At 59.8% G+C, this 21598-nt stretch overlaps 2 protein-coding genes across 7 annotated transcripts in view; one reads left to right on the top strand and one right to left on the bottom strand.

The window, feature by feature from the left end:
- PC (pyruvate carboxylase) overlaps nt 1–21598 on the top strand; it is a 109035-nt gene that overhangs the window by 80690 nt on the left and 6747 nt on the right. For 5 of the 6 annotated variants that reach the window (XM_066252165.1, XM_066252167.1, XM_066252166.1 and 2 more), the window contains 9 exons: nt 6684–6819; nt 6957–7141; nt 7349–7514; nt 7641–7786; nt 7899–8016; nt 8235–8386; nt 9782–9900; nt 12805–12967; nt 14479–14661. In XM_066252165.1, the coding sequence (XP_066108262.1) occupies nt 6684–6819; nt 6957–7141; nt 7349–7514; nt 7641–7786; nt 7899–8016; nt 8235–8386; nt 9782–9900; nt 12805–12967; nt 14479–14661 (1368 nt within the window). Of the gene's footprint in view, nt 1–1859; nt 1879–6683; nt 6820–6956; nt 7142–7348; nt 7515–7640; nt 7787–7898; nt 8017–8234; nt 8387–9781; nt 9901–12804; nt 12968–14478; nt 14662–21598 lie in introns of those variants that run through there. The other variant, XM_066252169.1, reaches the window with a different exon arrangement.
- On the bottom strand, nt 16136–21262 carry LRFN4 (leucine rich repeat and fibronectin type III domain containing 4). Its single transcript, XM_066252163.1, has 3 exons — nt 20398–21262; nt 18604–19962; nt 16136–18107 (listed from the first exon to the last, which is right to left on the bottom strand). The coding sequence occupies exons 2-3, from the start codon at nt 19950–19952 to the stop codon at nt 17546–17548; spliced, it is 1911 nt and encodes a 636-aa protein (XP_066108260.1). The 5' UTR covers nt 19953–19962; nt 20398–21262; the 3' UTR covers nt 16136–17545.

The following is a 21598-nucleotide window of genomic DNA, read 5'->3' as shown; positions in this document are numbered from 1 at the left end:
GTGGAGCCATGCTGAGAGGCGGGCACCGGGTCTCAGACGCTCAGGGCGGCACGCGCCTCATTCTGCCGGCATGGCATGGTGTTGTTCACATGCCCCGGGTGAGAGTCAGGGCAGTCGGGCCCTCTCTGCATGGCCCAAGGCTGAAGAAGGGGTCTGTCAGCCGGCATTTGCAGAATATAGCAAACAGCCTTTCTGGGACAGTCCTCTCCCTGTCAGAGAGGAGGCCGGCGCAGGAGTCTTTGGGTGAAGCTGGGTGCTCCCCGCTTCCTCGTCACCCCCCCCCCCCCCCGCCGCCGTCTCTGAGGTCAGAAAGGGGATGTCAGCTCAGAGGCGTCACTATCACCAAGCAAGGTATGGTGGTGTCCCAAGTCGGTGACCAGAGGCTTGTTGCGTCTGGCAGCCTTTCCTACAGGGGACCAGCTGCAGCGAGGATGAAGAGCCCTTGCTCAGGGCCGCAGTGCCATCTGAGTTTTCAGGGAAGATTCTTAGCTAAACTGTCAGTGACCTTAAGGACTCCTCGGTTATCATCCACCAACCAAAACCCCACAAAACAGGGCCCATGGTGGCCCATGGTGGGACCTGAGCCCCTGCCCACACCTCTCCCCCGTGATCGGCCCCCCTGCCTGTCCTCAGCTTTAGTGTGAGAGAGATAAGGGTGCTGCCCAAGCAGCCTGAAGGAAGGCCCGCGCTCTGGGGGCTCTTTTGGGAAAGTGCGGCTGAGGAGACCCTGGCGCTCAGGTCGCTCTGGGATGCCAGGGCTTGATTTGGGGCCAGGGGTCCCGTTCGATTTCAGAGGCAGCCCCCTTCCAGGGTGGCCGGAAGAGAGCTTGGGCCCAGAGGCCTTCCTGCCCCCTCAGCACCACCTCAGAGGCTCTGCTTCTGGGGGGGGTCTTACCAGGTGCCCTCACCCGAATGCTTCCTGCTCTGACCCCCCCCCCAGTGCTGCTCAGGAGCCCCTCCCTCCAGCGTGGGGGATGGGACAGGGTTTAGGGAGCAGTGGACTCTCCTCTCGGCCCATTCCGAGTGCCTCAAAGTCAACACGCAGGAAGGGAGGGCTCTGTGAGGCAGCCTACGTCCCTCCTGCTGGTTTCTTTCCAACCGACGTTGGTTCTGGAGAGGTCTACGGGGGAGGAGACTTGACTTGGGGTGGTGAGCAGGTGATACAGTGTACAGAGGGTGTGTTATAGAATGTACACCTGAAACCTCTATGATTTTATTAACCAGTGTCACCCCAATAAATTCAATTGAAAAGAGAGAGAGACCTAAAGAATCACCAGGCAGCAGGACCTTCTGGTGTCAGGCCTGGGAGGGAGGTGGGGGTGACCAAGGAGATCCGGGCTGACCAAGATCTGAAGAGGGGCGGATGCTGTGGGAATGAGGTGGTATTTTTATTCCCCTTCGTGTGTTGGGTCCCCAGCCTGGCATGGAGGTGCGGGTACTGAGCCACGAATTGAGTTGCAGGGCTGGCTAGGCTCTGAGGGACAGAGTAACCTGGGCCCTCTGTCATCCACAAGAGCCCCTCATGACCAGCCTCTCCAGACCCCACTCTGACCGCCGGCTGAGGTTTCTGTGCCGTGAACCTCAGTGCCAGCGATAAGTCTACCGTCCTTCTCCTCCTCCTGGTGTCCTGCCTGGGACCACCTGCCACCTGTGTGACCCCACCTCCCCGCCTGTCTCCCTGGGTCCCCAGCGGGAGGAGGCCGGAAGTTGCTCCACTGAACCACCCCTTCCCCTGATTCCAGCCTGGCCACGGCCCAGGCCTCCAGCAGTCTGGTGCCCGAGAACTTTGTATTCTGGGGTCAGTGACTTCAGGCTAAGCAGCTGGCTGCCTGCAGGCTCCCTTGGCAGAAGCGGCATTGGGCTCTGGGCCGGTGTGGGGTGAGTGCTCTGGGGAGGGCACAGCCCTGCATCCCCTGGTGCCCGGTCAGGTGTGGGTCTCCAGCGAGTGCGGTCTGCTGTCTGCATGCACAGGTGCCCTGTGCTGGCCCCTGCTCTGGCTGGTTGTGGGTGGGCAAGGAGAGAGAGCAGATCTGTGGGTGAGGGCTCTTGTAACTGGGGTGTGTGGCCGTGTGGGATGGGGGTTCCCTCTTGCCCCCTGTGCTCATCTGGGAGGCAGAGTAGGTGGGAGGAGTGACAGAAGCTCAGGGCTTACTGCTCAGTGATCCCCAGGACGACCTGTCAAGCTCAGGGCTGAGGGACTGAGTTTACAGATGAGATGAGGCCTCATGCCCAGAGCTACCCGCTGGGGAACAAAGCCGGGCAGCCCTAGGCCGGCTGGCTCCAGTCTCGGGCTGGGCTGCCCTCTGCCCCACTTCCCCTGCGGCCTGATTTCAGCCCAAGGCCCTGGTCTTTCCCCGGCCCTAACCCCACACCCCAGAGCTTGGATTGCTCAGGTCCAAAGTCCATGCCTGCGGCCTCCCTCAGCAGGGGACCCAGGGTCCGAGGTTAACAGATTTCTTTTGGTTGGATTTCTAGAATGGTACTGACCCGGCCAAGAGGCATAGATGTTTTATAGGTTCTTGCTAGGCTTTGCAAAGGCTTTCCAGAGAGCTGCCCCGATGTCCAGACAGCACCTTGGGGTTCTCTGTCCCTGGCGAGGCTTACCTGCATGGAATTCGATTGTTTCTAGCACTGTAGCTAATTTAATAGGCAGAAGTGACACCTTACTGTTCTCTTTTGACTGGTGATTTCTGGCAAGAAGCACCTTCTAATGGTTTATTAGCTACTTGTGTTGACTATTCTGTTGCTGAGTTGTTCTGAAGGCACCCTCTGCCTCTTGTCTCTGCCCTGTGTGGTAGTTCGGGATCTTTCTCCTCTGCCCTGTCCCTGCAGATCCCGCCTGCAGCACTGCACAGAGCAGGCATTCAGTGCCCAGGTTGAGGGTGGGATTTGCGCCCCACACCTGCTCTCTAGGGTGCGTGCCTTGGACTGCCAGCCTGCTTACTCCCAGCTGCGCGGCTGGGAAGGAATTTCCCTCCCAGTGGGCAGGGGACCTGGCGCAGAGCTCAGAGAGCTAGGCCAGCTGCTAGTTGATTTGTGAGGAGGTGAAACGAGGGTAATATCTGCAGTTCATTGGGCCTCAAGTAAGGGGTGAAAGTCAGTGTTTCCAGCCCCGAGCGCCTGGCAGGTACGTTGACACTGACTGTGAGCGGGCACTGCCCACGGCTATCTCCTCCATCAGGGTTGGCTGAGAGTACAGCTTTTTGCACTTCTTATTTTGAAATAATTTCAGACACAGAAAAGTTGCAAAAACACAGTACAGAGAATTCCCTTATACCTCTCACCCAGATCCCCTACTACTAATATTGACCATACCCGTTTCATTATTCTGTTTTTCACCAAACCCATTTGAGTATAAGTTGCAGACATGATGCCCCTAAACCGCTAAACACTTAAGTATTTTTTCCCCCTAAGAATGAGGATATTCTTCAACATAACCACAGTGCAGTGATCAGGAAATTAACATCGGCAGAGACCTTACTTGAAATGTGTCACCCCCCCCCCCCCCAATGTTCTGTGGAACAGAAATGCAGTCCAGTCCAGGATCGCATGTGCATTTCCGTGTTGTGACTCTTTAGTCTCCTCGAACCCAGGAGTTCTTTAGTCTTTGTCTCTTCTGATCTTTGTCATGTTTAAAGACCACAGGCCTGTTATTCTGTGGAGTGGCCCTTAGTCTGGTTTTACCACATGTTGTCTCCTTATTAGATTCAGGCTGGGGTCTGGCAGAACCACCTACAGGTCCACTTTGGTTGGCCTCTTGTCCAGAGGCACATGGCGTCCATTCTTGCCAGCGATGTTAACCTGGATTGTGTAGTTACCGTAGTGTCTGCCAGGTCTGTCCACTTTGTAATAAATAAGGACAATATCCCACGTTGTAGGAGATGAGCCACAGCCCAGCAAGACTGACCTCACGCTCGTGCTGCTGGGTTTGACCCAGGGCGCAGCCTCCCAGTCCAGGGCTCATCTTGTCGTGATCAGTGTCTCCCCCTGCCTCTCGGTGGCTGACAGCTCCCCAGAGCGCAGCTTCTGCCCCAGTGGACACGGTGCTCCCTGGCTTTCCTCCTCCCTCTGGGGCTTCCCCTCAGTCTCCTTCGTTGGTTCTTCTGCCCCATGTAGGCTCAGCACTGGGGCCCCGAAGATGCCCGCCTGCCTCTCTAGTCTGTTCTCCCCTGGCTGATCTACTCCAGGCCCATGACCTGAAACGCTACCCATTGCCAACCACATCCAAGTTTCCTGCCTGCTCTGCCCTCTTCTGGGGGCTCCATCCCCTCGCAGAGGGGCCTGGCTCTCTCTGGCCTCTCCTGTCACCGGGAAGGTCATCCCTACCCACTCATGCTGGATTTCTCTCTTTCCCCCGCCGTCCACAGTGGATCCCTCAGTGAGTCCCGCCTGTTGTTCCCAGACCCCTCCCTGGTTCTGTCTGTCCACCACTGCTCCCACCCAGGTCAGAGGCCCTGGGTCTCTCTCAGCCTCTGCACAGCCCTGAACATGCAGCCTTTTCAGCCCTCACCACTCTCCAATCTCGAGATCCGTGCAGAGAGCAGCAGGTACACCCTCCTCCACCACGAAGGCGTGCTTGGAAGGAAGTGATGGGAGAGGCTGGAGAGAGGCTGAGGGGCCCACACCTGAGGCCCTGTGGGCAGCTTCAGCCTCACCTCTGCCCAGGCGTCCCTGTACCCAGCTGGTGGCCCTGGGTCTTGAACCCATCAGCTCCTTCTTCCCTCAGGCCCCAGCCATCACAGTTCCTTCTGCCCACTTTCCCCCAGATCTGCGCACGGCCTCCTGCTGAGGTGCCCACTTCTGCGCCCTTCCTGGGGAGACCCATTTTTATATCCAGCCCCACTGAGTGCCCCTTCCCCCCAGTAATTCATAAAACGTTTCGTTTTCTTACCTTTGAGGCCCCACTCATGATCTGGAAGGACCTTATTTCTGTCTTGTTTTCTGCTTTTCTCTGCTCCTTTCTCTGACGCACCTGCTGGGAGAGTGGAGGCCCCGGTGGTCTTGTTCCCCACCCTGCACCTGGGACAGCACCAGCACGGGCTGGCGCTCGGCTCTGGCTTCTCTTCCTGGTCTGACGGCTTCCCTCGTCATCTCTTGTCTCGTTTATTTCCTCATTTCTTTTTTTTCCCCTTTATTTTTGGTCTTTATTTCCCCTTCTCCATCTCATTGGCCATAATAAGACAGTGAGGATTTTGTATTTTAGTAGATATTGCTACTTAATAAATAATTGAATATATTTTTATGTTCCCTACTGAGAATAAATGGTTGAGTCAAGCGTTGTAAACTTGACTACAGAATAAGTCACAGGGCTAACTAGATAAAGACAGTGGTGTGTGTGTGTGTGTGTGTGTGAAGGACCAAATGCCAGGCCGGGCTCTGCAGTGGACAGCTGTGTGACTTTGAACACATCTTTTGTGTGTGTGCGCGCGTGCTTTTTTTTTTTAATTGCAAGAGACAGAGAGAGAGAGAGAGAGAGAAGAGAAACACCAACTCATAGTTGAGTCACTTTAGTTGTTAATTGATTACTTCTCATAGGTGCCTTGATGGGGGGGGGTGCTTAAGCCAAGTCAGTGACCCCTTGTTCAAGTCAGCAACCTTTGGGCTCAAGCCAGTGACCCCGGGGTTATGTTGATGATCCTGTGCTCAACCCGGCAACCTCAGGATTTCGAACCTGGGTCTTCAGTGTCCCAGGTTGATGTTCTATTTACTGTGCCAACACTGGTCAGACTAAACATTTCTTTTTAAACTTGTCTGGGCCTTGGTTTTCTTCATGTATAAAACGAGGGGGCAGCTGACTTCTGAAGATCTTCTGCATTCTGGGATGAAAGTTGCCCTCAGTTGATTTTTCAGAAATTCTTTTCAGTGTGGTAGAGTATATAGAACAGAATTTGCCACATTAACCACATGCAGGTGTAAGTTCAGTGGCGTTAAGTACATCCACACTGTTGTGCCACCATCACCACCATCCATCTCCCAAACTTTGTCATCACCCCAACATAAACTTTGTCCTCATGAAACCCTAACTCCTCCTGCTCCCCCAGACCCGGTCACCAGCCATCCTACTGTGCATGACTTTGATTCTGGGTGGCATCACAAAGTAGTGCCTTTTTGTGACTGCTCTGTTTAGCTCATCCTCAGTTGATGTCCGTTACTAATAAATTCAGAAAGCCTCAGCAGAAAGGAAGGTTTACGCTGCTGTTCACAAATCTGTGTTTTGATTGGGTGGAGGCTTTCCTTCCTGTGGGGGCACACTGATGCGGGTTCCGTGGTCCAGTGTCAACCTCACTGCCCAGCTGGATGGAGCCCTGATGGGAGGGTACACATGGGGCAGTGTTGTGGGGGAGTCTGTCAAATCAAGGCTGCTGCACCCGGCAGAGGGCACCGACAGGGACACGGACAATAGGCAGGCACACCCTGGGCATGCATCGCCTCTGGCTGGCCTTGAAACTGCTTTAAAAGCTCGGAGTGTTGCACATAGTGCAGCAAGTGCTGGAGTGCTAGGGCGCGGTGCTCGACGGGTTTGGATTTGCCCCTTTCCCAAGGGCTGGTCAGCCCCCAGGGAGCGAGGAGACAATGGTGCTGGCTTTCACCTGGGCCACTGTGGGGCTGAGGTGGGTCCCTCTCTCTTCCTGGTGGACCTCCCATGCTGAGGCTGCTCTAGCCTGGCTCTGACTTTCCCCCAGATGCTGAAGTTCAGAGCCGTCTGTGGGGGCCTGAAGGTCCTGCGCGTCCGCCAGACTTCCACCGCCCCCGCTGCCTCCCCGAATGTCCGGCGCCTGGAGTACAAGCCCATCAAGAAAGTCATGGTGGCCAACCGAGGCAAGTGCCCTGGGACTGGGCAAGGGCTGTGTGTCCAGCCCAGCCCCAGCTCTCCTCCACCCCAGCTCCCCGCGGTGGTGCCGGCTTCTCCTGGGGCCCAGGAATCTAACCGCTGGTCCTGTTGCCCACGCCCCCAGGCGAGATCGCCATCCGTGTGTTCCGGGCCTGCACGGAGCTGGGCATCCGCACTGTGGCTGTGTACTCAGAGCAGGACACAGGTCAGATGCACCGGCAGAAAGCAGACGAGGCCTACCTCATCGGCCGTGGCCTTGCGCCGGTGCAGGCCTACCTGCACATCCCAGACATCATCAAGGTAGCCAAGGTAAGCCAGGCTGGAGGGGATGCCTCCTAACGGCCAGGCCTGGGTCCTGTGCCTTCCCCGTGCTGGGTCCGAGCCTCGTGCTGGCCATCAGTGAGTGTCGGTGGGTGGGTGGGTGGATGGATGGACAGACAGAGCTAGTGAGGTGGGCTTTGTGGCCCGTGTGGAGGAATTTAGGAGCACACCACCCTCCTGCCTCCCTTCCTGCAGGAAAACAATGTGGATGCCGTGCACCCTGGCTACGGGTTCCTGTCCGAGCGAGCAGACTTTGCCCAAGCCTGCCAGGATGCTGGGGTGCGGTTCATTGGGCCAAGCCCAGAGGTGGTCCGAAAGATGGGCGATAAGGTGGAGGCCCGGGCCATCGCCATTGCTGCAGGTGAATACGCAAGCAAGCCACGGGGGCCATGCAGCTTCTCAAGAGGGGCCCTCCGAGCAGGGGCTGGTAGGTTTTGGCAGGGATGCCAGCCTGTGACAAAGGCCCCACGTGCCCGTCTCTCAATAGGTGTCCCCGTCGTCCCCGGGACAGATGCTCCCATCACTTCCCTGCACGAGGCCCACGAGTTCTCCAACACCTATGGCTTTCCCATCATCTTCAAGGCTGCCTACGGAGGCGGGGGACGTGGCATGAGGGTCGTGCACAGTTACGAGGTGAGCAGGGGCCAGGGCTGGGAGGCCACTGCAGAGCCCGCACCAGGGTCTGGGAGTGGGCCGGAGTCGTGCACAGCAGCCCAGTGTCTGCTCAGCCTCCACCCACCCCCAGGAGCTGGAGGAGAACTATACCCGGGCCTACTCAGAGGCCCTGGCTGCCTTCGGGAACGGGGCGCTATTTGTGGAGAAGTTCATCGAGAAGCCCCGCCACATTGAGGTGCAGATCCTGGGTGAGTGGGGGCGTTCCTGGCCACAGTGCGAGGCAGGGGCCGGCCGGCCCCTGCTGCAGGTGGGCTGTGGGGACCTGACACCTCGGGCGGCGGCCCTCTCCTGGCAGTCTGCACTGCAGGGAGAGGACCCGGTGGGCCCTGGCAGGTGTGCGGTACTGTCCAGCTGCTAGGAAGTGCTTAGCTTCCAGGAGAAGCTGAGCATTCTCCTCCCACCCCAGGGGACCAGTACGGAAACATCCTGCACCTGTATGAGCGGGACTGCTCCATCCAGCGGCGGCACCAGAAGGTAGTCGAGATCGCCCCTGCTGCCCACTTGGACCCCCAGCTCCGGTCCCGGCTCACCAGCGACTCAGTCAAACTTGCCAAACAGGTGAAGGGCGGGGGAGACTTGGCTCCGGTTCCTGTGGGCTCCCTCGAGCTCCTGCCCAGTGTTGGCCTCATGGCCCGTGGTCACTGGGGTCTACATGTGGACATCTGCTGGGGAGCAGGGAGGCCCACGGTGTCCCACTCTGGGCAGGGGCGGGGGCTTCGTTGGAGGACAGAAGGTAGAGGCGCCAGGCCCAGGGGTCAAGCCTGTGGCCCAGAGGGAGGCCAGGAAGGGGGGAGAGAGGCCGCCGGCCACCCCCCAGCATTCTCCGCACAGGAGCTTCTGCCGGGCGCCAGCCAGTCCCGAACAAGAGGAGTGAGGTTCAGTGCATTCTATCAGGATTCAGAAACATTCCGAGGCATTTCTTCCTCACCCACCCTTAACGCCCCCCTGCATCACATACTGCAACCCTGTACTCCTGGGGCCTGCCTTCTGCCAGTCTGCTCTGCTGGAGCGTGGAGACGGGGGTGGCAGTGCTCTGCTGCCGGGCCGGCCTTGCCAGACCTCAAGCAGTGAGCAGCGGCCCTGCCCTGCTCCTCTGGGCCCGCCTGGCTCCACCCCACTCAGTCTGGATGTCCTGCCCCATGTCTGCCCCCTCCCCAGAGCCTTCACCCTGCAGCCTCCTGAGTTGGGCCGGGCTGGCTCTGCTTCCGACCTGTGCTCCCTCAGCCCTGTCAGGCTGCCCAGAAGACAGGGCCGCCAATGATTCTGTCACTGTCCCAGGCCGAAAGCCAGGGTCAGCACTCTTCAGGGATGCGTCAGCCACACTTAATATGAGGTGTTGATTTAAAAGTTGGGATTTTGGTTATTTCATATGAGGAGCATTTCTACCTTGATTTTGGTCTTGTTTGGTGGATTCTATTATTATTATTTAGTGTCTCATTCCAGAACAGACTTGAGGGAACTGCCTGAGGTGTAATTTGTGGTTTTTGTGAAATTGGAATTAGGGTTAAATTTTGAGTTAGACTAATTATTGGTTGATTTCTCTCAAATGGCATCTCTTTGGGTAGCGGTCAGAGGCGGTGACCGAGCAGAGTAGAGGGGAACTTTCTGAAGACCTCAGAGAATAAGAAGGTCCAGCAGAGGCGGGTATGCCGGATGGGGCCTGGGCCCGAGAGCTGTGGAAGCCGCTAGGGAGAGGGTGCCCTGCCTGGGGCAGCGGGGGCTTCTGCCGCTGCTGCACGCAGACACGCAGGGCCCAGCCATCTGAGCCTGCTGGTGGTCTCCTGGGGAGGCGTCTGGAGGGCCTGGCCATGGGGTTTGGGTACTTCCTCCCCTCTGTCCGGTGAGGCAGGGTGTGCTGCAGTCTGCTTTTTTGTGGAAGCAACTGGCCAATGAGACTGTCTGCCAGACTCCCCTCACTACCCCACCCCGCTGACTCACGTGGCCACCCCGCAGGTGGGCTATGAGAACGCAGGCACCGTGGAGTTCCTGGTGGACAAGCATGGCAAGCACTACTTCATTGAGGTCAACTCCCGCCTGCAGGTGGAGCACACAGTCACGGAGGAGATCACCGAGTGAGTATGGGTTGGGCCAGGGGCCAGGGGCCAGGCACCAGGGGAGGGTGTCTTCCAGGTTTCGTATGAATGAGCTGGTGGCTCCCAGGTAGCAGGCAGCCGGGAGCTCCAAGCTCCGCACATTCTCCAAGAGGACACTTCAGGATCTAGTTACTCTTTACAAAACTTATTACTATAAAAGTGTTACATGGTTACTGTAAGTATTGGTACAAAGCAGTAAATAAAAGAGACTTAGAGCCCCACCTTCAGAACTGGATGCTGAGGAGGCTCCCGGTCATGCCTTGGGCTACAAGTCCCAATCACACAGGAGGAAGTGTCAGTTGTCCCCATTTTCTATGTGAGAAAGCCCAGGCTTAGAGAGGTTAAGAGAGTTGCCCAAGGTCACACAGCTGGGATTGAAACCCAGGCCTGAGTCTGCTTGAAATCTTTGGTTTCTATCCTTATTTACTTTACTATGTAACTAGTTTGAAACAATTGCGATATTTTCTACAGAGTTTTTCTACTTTATAAATTCAATATTTGTTGAAGGCATTGCTCCCGCATCATCGGACTTTCTGAATACTTGTAGTGGCCGCATACTATTCCATCATCTGTGCAGGCCATAACTTATTTACATACTCCTCTGCTCCTAGACAGGGAGATTTTCTCCAGCTCTTGTGGTTATGAAGGATGTGTCAGTTGACATCTTTGTGCCTAAACCTCTGCCTACCTCTCTGAAGAGCTTGAGGATTGACGCCTTTAGTGGGATTACCTGAGCAAAGGTTAAGCAACATCTTGCCTAATTAGCTTCCTCTCTTGCTTGTCCCAATTTGTTTTACCACAAGCATTGAGTCTAGACATTTTTTAAAAACCTGCCCATTTTATAAACAATTAAAATGGTCTTTCATTGTTCTAAGATAATATATTTTGAGCCATATAAGTATTAATCCCTGCCTTGGGACTAGGCCATCTCAGCACAGGACCTTCCTGACTGTTCCTTCCCTGACCCCTTGCCCCCTCCCACCCCGCAGGTTGAGGATGCTACTGGACATGGGGAGGGGGTGCCTGCCATTGCCCAGCAGGGGCGCAGAGGCCCCGGGCTCCTTGCTGTCTCGAGATAAAGGCTGAACGGAGATACATGCTCTAGACCAGGGGTCTCAAACTCAACTCAGCATGTGGGCCTCAGAGCAAGATCACAGCCGTTCGGCGGGCCGCACTAGGTCTACAAAAGGCAACTGTTATGCAACACTTTTCTCACTGCAGTTGAAAACAAACAAAAAAATCAGTACAACAAGCACAATCGTACATGCAGTTTACTCAGTGTCACAAAACGACCAGAAACTGTAGTTCACATCACAACTGCTGTTAACTAAGCTAATATCTAGCTAGGATGCTAGAGAAGTGAAAAATACAAGTAGGCCCCTAGGCTTACTTAATTTTATCCAAAATATTTTGAACTTCGTGGATTAGTCTGTGGGCTGCACAAAATTGTTTGGCGGGCCGCGAGTTTGAGACCCCTGCTCTAGACTCAGCTGTGGCCCACACGGCTTTCCCACTGTGCTGCTATCAGCCGTCGGTCTTGAACCTGGCACAGTCCTGCTCTGCTAAGGAGGGAAGTCTGCTTGGTGGGAGTCGGGGTGTGTGGCAGACATAGGCCGGAGTGTGGGCTCCCCTGGGTCACCAGCTACATGGAGCATGGGGGAGCTGCTGTCTCCCTGACCCTTGGACTCCTCTTCTGATAAAAATGATAGTGGCCTGGCGTGCGGGGGACCTGGGTTCGATTCCCGGCCAGGGCACATAGGAGAAGCGCCCATTTGCTTCTCCCCCCCCCCTTCCTCTCTGTCTCTCTCTTCCCCTCCCGCAGCCAAGGCTCCATTGGAGCAAGGATGGCCCGGGCGCTGGGGATGGCTCCTTGGCCTCTGCCCCAGGCGCTAGAGTGGTTCTGGTTGCGGCAGAGCGACGCCCCGGAGGGGCAGAGCATCGCCCCCTGGTGGGCAGAGCGTTGCCCCTGGTGGGCGTACCGGGTGGATCCCAGTCGGGCGCATGCGGGAGTCTGTCTGACTGTCTCTCCCCGTTTCCAGCTTCAGAAAAATACAAAAAAAAAAAAATGATAGTGACTCTCAGAGCATTGTCATGGAGGGAAAGCTTGGGAGGAGCTCAAGCTTTTAGCTGTGTGACCATGGTCCACAGCATGTTGATGTGCTGGTGCGTGGTAACCAGCGTCACTGCTATGAGGTGATTTAGCAGGAAACCCAGAGCACGGAGGAAGAGCTGTCAGGGTGGTTCCCAGGCTGTCCTTACCACAAGCTTCAGGGATAAACAGAAAACACTGAAGTTTTTGTGCTCAGCTGTCCCCCTTGCATATGGCGCTGTCCTTAGTAGCGTGTGGTTGGGAGACTCGCTGATAAGCCGCGCACGTGCGGAGCTCTGTGCTCACTGTCTCGGGTGATGGGGGTCCTGGGCCCAAGCCCAGGTGACGTCCTGGCTGCAGCACCCACCTGTGTGGCTTGTCCCATAGCTGAGGTCCCCCTTTCCAGGAGCCTGGCCTTCACAACCCCATTCTTCCACAACCCCCCCCCAAAGGCATACACAGAATAGCACAACTACTCTAAGAACAGGGGCCTGAAGCTTCAAATCCAGTGACCAAGGGAGAGTTTGGGGCAGCAAGAGGACCCAGGGGCTCCAGGAAAAAGGAGGGCCAAGCAAGTGGGGTGTTAGGTTGGGGTGTGCAGACACAGTAGAGGTGGAGGTCAGCGGTCCCTCTGGCTACCATGCTCTCCCTTCTCAGACTGTACAGAGTTCCTGGGGGCACAGGGCAGGAGCTGGCTGCCCGGGCCAGGGGTAGGGCGGTCGTGTCTGGGTATGGCTCGCTGCCTCCTCCTTCCCCAGCCTCACGCTCCCCTCTGGTCCCTTGTGCTCCTGCAGTGTGGACCTGGTCCACGCCCAGATCCACGTGGCCGAGGGCCGGAGCCTACCCGACCTGGGCCTGCGGCAGGAGAATATCCGCATTAACGGCTGTGCCATCCAGTGCCGGGTCACCACTGAGGACCCCGCGCGCAGCTTCCAGCCGGACACTGGCCGCATCGAGGTAGGGCCCGTGCTCTGCCATTCCAACCCCGCAGCTGCGGGTCTCTGCCTGTGTGCAAACTCCCGGGCCAGGCTGCTTCTGAGGGGCACGAAGTGAAGGAGGACCCTCTGAGAGTGCTGGGCCCGCACAGTCCTGGAGGAAGGGAGGGGCGCTCCCTGGGGAGAGGCTGCCATGCTCGGGCCAGGAAGCCACTGGGAGGTTCACCAGTGGGGAGCAGAGTAGCTGGTGACGCCAAGGGCAGTCCCCAGGATGAGGCACCGGCCCTGGACTCTTTTCTCACAGAGCCCAAAGGCAGAAAGGTGCCTCTGGCCTCCATCCCTTGTTCAGTCTGAATGGCGGCTGCCAAGGTGCTCAGTGATTCAGGGCCCTGGGGTCCTAGGGTAGAGCCGCCCTGAGCCAGGGGCCTCTAGGATGAATGAGAGAGTCTGGGAGGCGGTGGAGGGTGGGGCAGAGGCCAAGACAGGCTCAGGGCAGAGGCTGAGGTGGCCCCGTGGGCTCCAGGCCTTCCACACTGGGACCTGCACCTCCTCTGGGGACACTGCCTGCACCTTCTCTTGCCTTTCACGCAGAAAGCCATCTCACCCCTCCCCTCCTTGCCCCTTGCCCATGTCTGAGGGCAGGCAGCCTCTGCCTTGTTCCGTGCCCCTAAGCTGGCCCCCCTCCTGCTGGCTAGGAATCCTTTGGACCCTGGTGCCAGCCTACTGTCCCTGTCCGGGCTCTCTGCTTCCTGGCCCCCGACTGGTCTGAGCCTCCCTCCTCAGTGGGGCAGGAGCTCAGACTCAGCTCAGCCCAGAGCAGGGGGCGCAGGTTTGAGACAGACATCAGGCCTCAGGAAAACAAGCGGCGGGAGGGAAGGGGAGCTTCTGGGTCCTGAAGGACGCGTGTGGCCAGAGGCTTGGAGCCAGGCTGGTTTCGGGAGCAGCCCCAAGGCCAGAGTGCTGGCCAGGCCTCCCTGCCCTCACCAGGACGGGGCAGCCCGTACTGGACACTGCCTCTTCCACCTCCCCTTCCTAGGCCTGGCTCCGTTGAGCCTGGTTCACCACAGAATATTTTTAGCCCACAGTTCCTGCTCACGGCTGAGTGTTCGCCCTTAAATATTTTATTAAGTTCCTTTCTATCGAACACAGGCCTGCGGCCTTTAGAAGCGGAAGCCTGGTGCAATGGGTGTCCCAAGCTCCCGGGCTGTCCTTCCCACTCCTCGTCTTCCTCCCACCACAGACTGCATGTGTGCTACCATTGCCCCCATACAGCCCAGGCCTCTGTCTGCTGCCTGGTGGTCCCCACCATTAGACTCTATTTTGAGCCCCTGGCTGCACCTCCAGGTCGGCCTCTCTGACCCATTGCTTTCTCCCTCCTTCCCTTTCTGGGTGCTGGCAGAAATGAAGCCAAACTTCACACGCTAGAGCTTCAGTTAGCCTGTGGGTGCCCTTGTGCACTCTTTCCACCTGGGTCTGGGGCGCATCTGGACCAGTTTCTGCCCCAGTCCCTGACCCCGCCCGCCCCTCCTGCAGGTGTTCCGGAGTGGAGAGGGCATGGGCATCCGGCTGGACAATGCTTCCGCCTTCCAGGGAGCCGTCATCTCCCCGCACTATGACTCCCTGCTGGTCAAAGTCATCGCCCATGGCAAAGACCACCCCACAGCCGCCACCAAGATGAGCAGAGCCCTGGCTGAGTTCCGAGTCCGGGGCGTGAAGGTGAGAGGCCGCAGGCCTGCCTGCTTCCGGGTGTACCCCTGCCTCTGCCCTGCCCTGCCCTGCACTGCACGTGGACTCTCCTGCCTGCACTCGGTCACTGCGGCTGCCCAGGCCCTCGGCGTCCCTGGGGGTCTGCCTGCCTCTCGCCCTCGGCCAGAGTCAAGTCTTGTTCTGTGGGTCTGACACAAGTCCTGCCCCTACTGGGTGAGATCACCTGGAGCAGGTGTTAATCCACATGCTCCCAGGCCTCCCTGCTGGGAGTTCCGATCCCAGAGGTTTGGGTCAGGGCCTGGAGCCTGTGTTTGGAACAGTGCTGGGTGCTTCGGGACAGTCAAGGAGGGAGGCGGCAGCTGGAGGCATAAGCAAAGGGCAGGAAGAGGCTGGGCAAGGACCCGAAATGCCCGCTGTGGTCGGGCTCGTTACCTGAGTCTGTGTCTAGAGATGAAATCACAGGCACATACTGTCTTGTGCTTGAAGTAAGCACTGCCCATGTATCTGTGGGCATCCCCTGGGCGGATGCCGCTGTCTGACACTGCAGGACAGGGCTCTGCCCTCGGTGGGTCGGATGCCCAGCCTCACTGGGAGCTGGTCACCAGGGAGCTCCCTCCTTGTCCCTGCTGGGAGCTCCCAGAGGTTGGTCGCCCACAGTGAGGCACCCTCCCTGTGTGCTGAACCCGGGTGTGCAGGGGTGCAGGCCGGGCCTCTCTGCTCCACCATCTCCTCTCAGCCGTGCTCCAGGCCTGGCGGCGGGTTGGGTATGTGGGCAGTGCCAGGCTCTCTGCACCGTGCCACTCCTCACCCACTGACAGGGTCTGGGGTGCCCGGGCAGGGGCCCCGGGGCGTGCAGAAACCTGGAAAACGTAACTCTGGGAAGGAAAGAGGGAGGGAGCCTGTGTTCGAGGCTGTCTCCCCTCAGGCCATCAGCCCAGATCACAGGGGACAGCGGTCCCCCAGGTGCTGGGGGGTGGCATGGAGGGCTCTGAGCTCTTCTGTGACGAGCCTTGGGGCTCCTGGGCAGGGGAGCCCTCTCATGATGTCATGTGCTCCACGCACTTTCTCACTGAGGGAGCTTGGAGGCCAGTGTGTACTGTGACCCCAGTGGGGGACCAGCTACCCCACCCCTCACCTGCCCTCGCTTGTTGCTCTGTCATCCTTGTTGGTGACCCCGGCTGGCTCCTGCAGACCACCTTCCCTTGAGCCTGGAGGCAGAGCAGGGGGACAGGCCACAGGGAGGAGGTGGGGGCCAGCGCAGGACACAGGCTCCCAGGCCCTGTGGCCACCAGTGTCTTCTCCGAATGTGCACCCAGAGCAGGCCACTGGCTCCTGCCATGCCTGGAGCCTCCGGCAACCCTGTACTTGCCGCCCTGCCTCCCCTGTGTCCCCTGCCCGCCCTCCCACACCCTGCGCTGCCCCTGCCCTCTGTCCGGCCCTCGGATGGCTCCTACTCTCCTGCTCTTCTCCACTGAGAACCTTGTTTCATTTCTTTACACCAGGACTGCTCTTGGGCCACACCCAGGTACGTGTTCTGGGCTGGAGGGCAGGCACTCGTGTGTCACCCCTGCTCCGCCTGCACACACCTGACTGTGCCCACCCTCACCGGGCTGCCCGTCAGAACCGGACACAAACCCTCGGTACACGTGCTTTGGCTGCCCCAGCCCAGCTCCCACTGCAGCCCTGGGGTGCCAGCCACACTCTTCATGGTAGAGCCCGGGCACCTGCATGTTCTTGAGGCATCAGGTGCGCCTCGCATGGGGCGGGCAGGCAACGTGCCTGGCAGTGTTTGTGTGCAGAGCACTGGCAGTGACTGTTCCAAAGGCGACAGGGCCCATGCCCAAGGCCAGAGGAAGCAGACAGGGTGGCCACCTATGGACTGTGGTCCTCAGGGTGGTGCCTAGAGCAGGGCAGTGGCCTGGCAAGCATGGGTGTCCCCGTCATTTGTCCCTCCTGTGTCCAGTGAGAGAGGTTTGACTCAGTCTTCCCAGACAAGCTCTGAGCAAAGCCCCAGGGGAAGCCAGTGGGACCCCTGGAAGCCGAGATCTCAGGGCCTGCAGCACTGACGGGAACCTTCCAGAACACCACTAGGTCTCGGGCAGTGAGATTTCAAGCCTGTCCCGTTCCCTTTGGGATGACATTTTACAAATCCAGAAGGTACTCTGGGAGATGGTGAATAAGGTCATCATAAACAAGACCACAGGGACTCTGAGTTATGTTAGGGATGTTGCCAGCCCTGGTCCCTTTGCTGGAGAGGCTATTCCATCTCCCACCTGTTCCTGTGGCCATCTGTGTGCTCTAACATCCAGGCTGCCATGAGAACGTCGCATCCTGTCCTAGCCTGGCCTGCTGGAAGGGGCACTCTCTGCTCTCACAGACACAGGCCTAGCACAGAGGGCACAGGTGTCCGGTCCCCTATGCTCCAGGTGCCAGGCCTGGGCTCACCCGGGTCAGGAGTCACCAGACCAAGCACTCAGCAGTCAGGAGGAGGCCAAGGGCACCGGATCTGCTTGGGCCACTGCCACCAGGCTGGCGGTCCCAGCCCCAATTGTCATACCTGTTTCTCCACAGATTTCCCTTGTGTTCCTCCCTCTAGCATGACGACACTAGAGACTAGCACTGAGGTGTCCCCAACAATTTTATTATAAAGAAAAACAAGACTCCCACTTGGCAGCAGCCCCTGCCTCTGTGGCTGTGAGCACCTGTCAGAGGGACCTGTCCCTTATGCCCATCAGTGGGCCAGAACCAGGGAAAGGGCCCCCTGTCCTGCCAAGCACAAGGGGGCCTGAGGTACCAAGGGTAAAACTGGGAGGGACTCCCAGGCAATGCTGACCCACCCAGACCAGGTGGCTGCCCACCCTGTGCCCTCTGCCCTGGGCTGACTCCCTTCATGTCACACCACGCTCTCTTCCAGGCGCTCTGAGCTGCCCCCCACCCCCTGGTACCCTGCCCCAAGCAGTCCCCCGTGCACCGAGTGGCTCCGTCGGGCCCAGGCCCCTCCTAGGCGTCTGGCATAACCGTAGCACCCGCCGGAATCTCCTAGGTCCAGGGAGCAGCTGCGCTGGGGGCGCGGTGGTGGGCTCCGTGGCGGGTGGGTCTTGGGTGTGGGACTGGGGCCTCCATTGGTCTGAGATTGAACGTGGCTGAGCTTGAGGGGGAGGCGGCCATTCCCAGCCCCACGGCCCCGAACCAGCAAGGCCACAGTGAAGACCAGTAAGGCAGCCACCAGCACCCCCCCCACAGCAACGGTCAGGGTCCCGCCCAACATGTGGGCATGAGGGGTGTGGCACAGGGGCGAGGCTGGCATTGTTGAAAAGTGGGCACAGCCCAGCAGCTTGGTGGCCGTGAGGTCCGAAGGCCCAGCAGCAGGTGACAGGGCCAGCAGGCAGAGGTCATAGTCGGCACCAGGGACCAGGTGCTTCAGCAGGAAGTGGTGGCTGGAGGCTGGGACAATCCTGCAGGCAAGGTCTGGGGGTCAGAGCCCAGGCCTTGGGGTCCAGGCTGCAGCCCCACCCCCATGGACCCCTTCGCTGTCCACCTCCCACCCTCACCTGAGTTGCCAGGTCCCAGTTCTGAACACCCTCCTCCCCTAGGACTACAGGGGCTTTGTCTTCACCCAGGAAGGCAGAGAAACAGAGACAGGCATGCGTGTGTCCCAACATGCAGACCCAGGGCAAGCTGAGGAGGAGTAGAGAATCACATCACCAGGGACAGGGAACATGCATGTGTGGCTAGCCACATGCTTAGTCACATATAGGAGGCCTCTAGTGGCGCAGCCACATGGGAGAGACCTGGGGGACACCTCCGGCCTCCTCTTCCTGGTACTCCCTGCCCTCCCCGACAGCCCACTGCCACCAGGCAGTCAGAAGCAGAAGAGAGGTGTGGAAGCCCAAGGACAGAGGGGCCCAGCCCTGGAGGGGAGGAGCCCGGGGCTGCAGAGTGTACCCTCACCTGTAGATGAGGGTCTCATCCTCGCTGCTGTTATACTGGATCTGGAACATCCACACGGGGTCTGCTGGCCGTCCCAGCCCCCAGCTCACCAGCCCTGAGGTGGCGGTCACATCTGTCACCTGCACAGCTGGCTCAGCCTCGAGCGTACCCTCGCCCTCGGCAGCAGTGCGGGCTGAGGCAGCGATGTCCGAGGGCCCGGGACGGCCCCCCTCAGCGCTGCCGTTCCCGCCATGGGGCAAGGCCAGCACCCGTAGTTCTACATGGGCCGTGGCCTCGCCAGCAGGATTGGTGGCAATGCAGGTATAGTCCCCTGCATCCCCAGAGCCAGTCACCCCAATCTCCAGGGTTCCATTGGGGAAAGCCTGGGCTCGGGAGGAGTTGCCAACCAGCCGGTCATCCGGGCCGACCCAGTGCATGGTGGGAGCGGGGTCCCCCAGGGCCCTGCAGCGTAGCGTGGCCCGCTGGCCCTCCAGCACCCAGAGGCGCTGTGTGTGGCGGGCGATGAGGGGTGGCTCGCAGGAGAACTCGCCCTCAGGCACTGTCCAGAAGTAGCGGCCGGCCAGGCCAGGCGGGGAGGCGCAGGTCTCCAAGTCGTCGGGCCGGGCCAGGCGCCGCAGCCAGAGCAGCTCACAGTTGCAGTGCAGGGGGTTCCCGCTGAAGCTCAGCACCAGGGGGGCGGGCGAGGCCTCAGCATCACGCCCCCGGGAGAAGAGCGGGTCAGGGGCCAGTGTGGCCAGGCGGTTGGAGGTGAGGTCAAGGCGGGAGAGCTGGCCAAGTTGGGCAAAGGCTCCAGGAGGCAGCGCGTCAATGAGGTTGTGGTCCAGGTTGAGGGTGTGCAGGACAGGCATGGCGCCGATGCCGGCCCAGGGCACCTGCCGCAGGTTGTTGTAGGACAGGTCCAGGTCCTCCAGGCTGTCCAGGAAGTCGTCAAAGGCCCCTGCGGCGATGCGGCCCAGCTGGTTGCCGCTCAGGATGAGGTGCTGCAGGTTGGCTGGGCCCCGCAGGCTGCTGCTGCCCAGCTCCACCAGCCTGTTGTCGTCCAGGTGCAGGGAGCGCAGGCTCTCCAGGTCCCCGAAGGCGCGGGCCCCAATGCGGGTGATGGCATTGCGGGAGAGCGTCAGGTCCACCAGCCCTGTCATGTTGCGGAAGTCTGGTGGCCCCAAAGCCTGGATGAAGTTATCAGCCAGCCGCAGCTCCACTGTACGCCGGTCCACATTGGGTGGCACAAACAGCAGGCCCCGGTGGGCACAGAGGGTGCTGAGCGACTCAGACAGGTTCTGGCAGACACAGGGCAGTGGGCAGGCAGCTGCTCCAGTGGCCAGCAGCAGCAGCAGGAGCAGTGGGGCCATGGTGTGTGCCCTGTAAGGAAGGGCCAAAGCCCAGGCACAGGTGGGGCGGGGGCAAGTGTCCAGGGCCCAGCCCCAGGAGCCAGCTTCCAGAGCCTGGTCTTGGGAGGGGGGGTGCCATTCAGAGGCCCTAGGGGCCCTTTGGGGGTGAGGGAAGCCTGGGTCTGTGGGCTAGCCCTCCTAGAGTTAAGGTCACATCTCCCAAACTGGTTAGGCGGAGTGCAGGCTCTGAGAATATGGAGAGGCCTGAGGCAGGATCAGCAGAGGGCATGAGAGCAGGGAGGGTCCTGGAACCGCCTTTCCCTGGTGTCCCTGGGATCGCCAGCACCCCCCACGCCTCTGCACCATCTCCTCCCCAACTGGTATGCCGCCCCCCAAGCCCTGGTCTTGGCGCTCTTCCCTCCCAAGCCAGCCTCCCGGCGCTGTGTCCCTTGGAGGGGGAGCTCACCTGGTATCCGTAGTTCAGGGGGCACGGGCCGGCCTCCCCAAGGGCCCGGCCGGCCCCCACCGACTCCAGGCAGCGCTCCCGCGGGGGCGAGGCCCGGGACTGACCGGCCGCCCACCGCTCGCCCGCCGGCCCATGGCGCTCGGGCCCCCGGCCCCGGTTCAATCGGTTCCCGGCACCTTTTCCCGGAACGGCTCGTGGCGGTGGCGGCAGGCGGGCAGGTGCGCGCCGGCGAGCACGCGCACCGTGGACACGCACGTGGAGGACAGACAGGGAGGAGGGCTGCACGGGGACCCACCCCGGGCCGGCTCCCGAGGTCACGGAGACACACAGCCACTGCAGCACCCACGGGTGGATCCGGGTCACGCCCGAGGCCCAGGCCGGCGCGGGGTCGCCGCACAGCTCCCGGGCCCTGCCGCAGCGCACTCACCCTGGCTCAGGCGCGCGCGCCCCCGGACACCCTGGCGCCCCAGCATCCTGCACCTTGCGGGCGCCCGCCGCCGCTGCGCGAACCGTCCCTTTGCAGCCAGCCAGACAAAGCACCAGCTCGCAAGCCCCTTCACCATCTCCCAGAGATGGGAGTCTTTGTCACATGTCGCTGGGCACCCTCCCCAATACACCCACACATGCCCACACATGCACGTCCTCGCATCTACAGGCGGGGCCGGGCGCAAATCCGAGCTGTTGCTGGGACCCTCGCATTCACAGACACACGCTGAAGGTCATAACCGTTCTGCATCGCCAAGTCACGTGGAGGGTCCCCGACACGCAAGGGGCTCTGGACGGGGGAGGGTTAGGGCGACGACCCCGTCAGAGCTGCTATGGGGTGGGGCCGAGAGGGTTTGGTCTTTCGGCTGGCGCCTGGCCCCGTTACCGCTCTCCCCCCCCACCACCACCAAGACCCCCCGCCCGCCCAGAGATATTGGGAGCCAACCGGTCTCTGCCTTCATCCGATTGGTCTGCGTGGCTCGTTTCCCAGCAGGCCGGCGGAGGCACGCCGTTTGAAGCTGTGCGTCAGTGGTCCTTGGTGCGCCCGCAGTCCCTCCCTCCTGCTCGGCCCCTGCCGGCCTCTTTCCTGGGAGTGCGCCTAGCCTGGCACAGTAGAGGAAGTGCTCCTGGTGGGGGTGGGGAGGTCCAGCTTCTTGCTTCTTATGGTCAGGTTTGGTGGGATCGCAGAGGGTTCCGAATCAGGTCGGGCATCCTG

The sequence above is a fragment of the Saccopteryx bilineata genome, chromosome 1, assembly GCF_036850765.1.
Source record: "Saccopteryx bilineata isolate mSacBil1 chromosome 1, mSacBil1_pri_phased_curated, whole genome shotgun sequence".
Taxonomy (NCBI): domain Eukaryota; kingdom Metazoa; phylum Chordata; class Mammalia; order Chiroptera; family Emballonuridae; genus Saccopteryx; species Saccopteryx bilineata.
Note: the sequence above shows the minus strand (reverse complement) of the source record. Positions and strands in the feature narration are given on the sequence as shown.

Coding starts and splice junctions, on each gene's coding strand:
- LRFN4 (XM_066252163.1), bottom strand. CDS start 19,952: ATGGCCCCACTGCTCCTGCTGCTGCTGCTGGCCACTGGAGCAGCTGCC. Junction 18,108..18,603: donor GATGAGACCCTCATCTACAG/GTGAGGGTACAC, acceptor CCTTGCCTGCAG/GATTGTCCCAGCCTCCAGCC.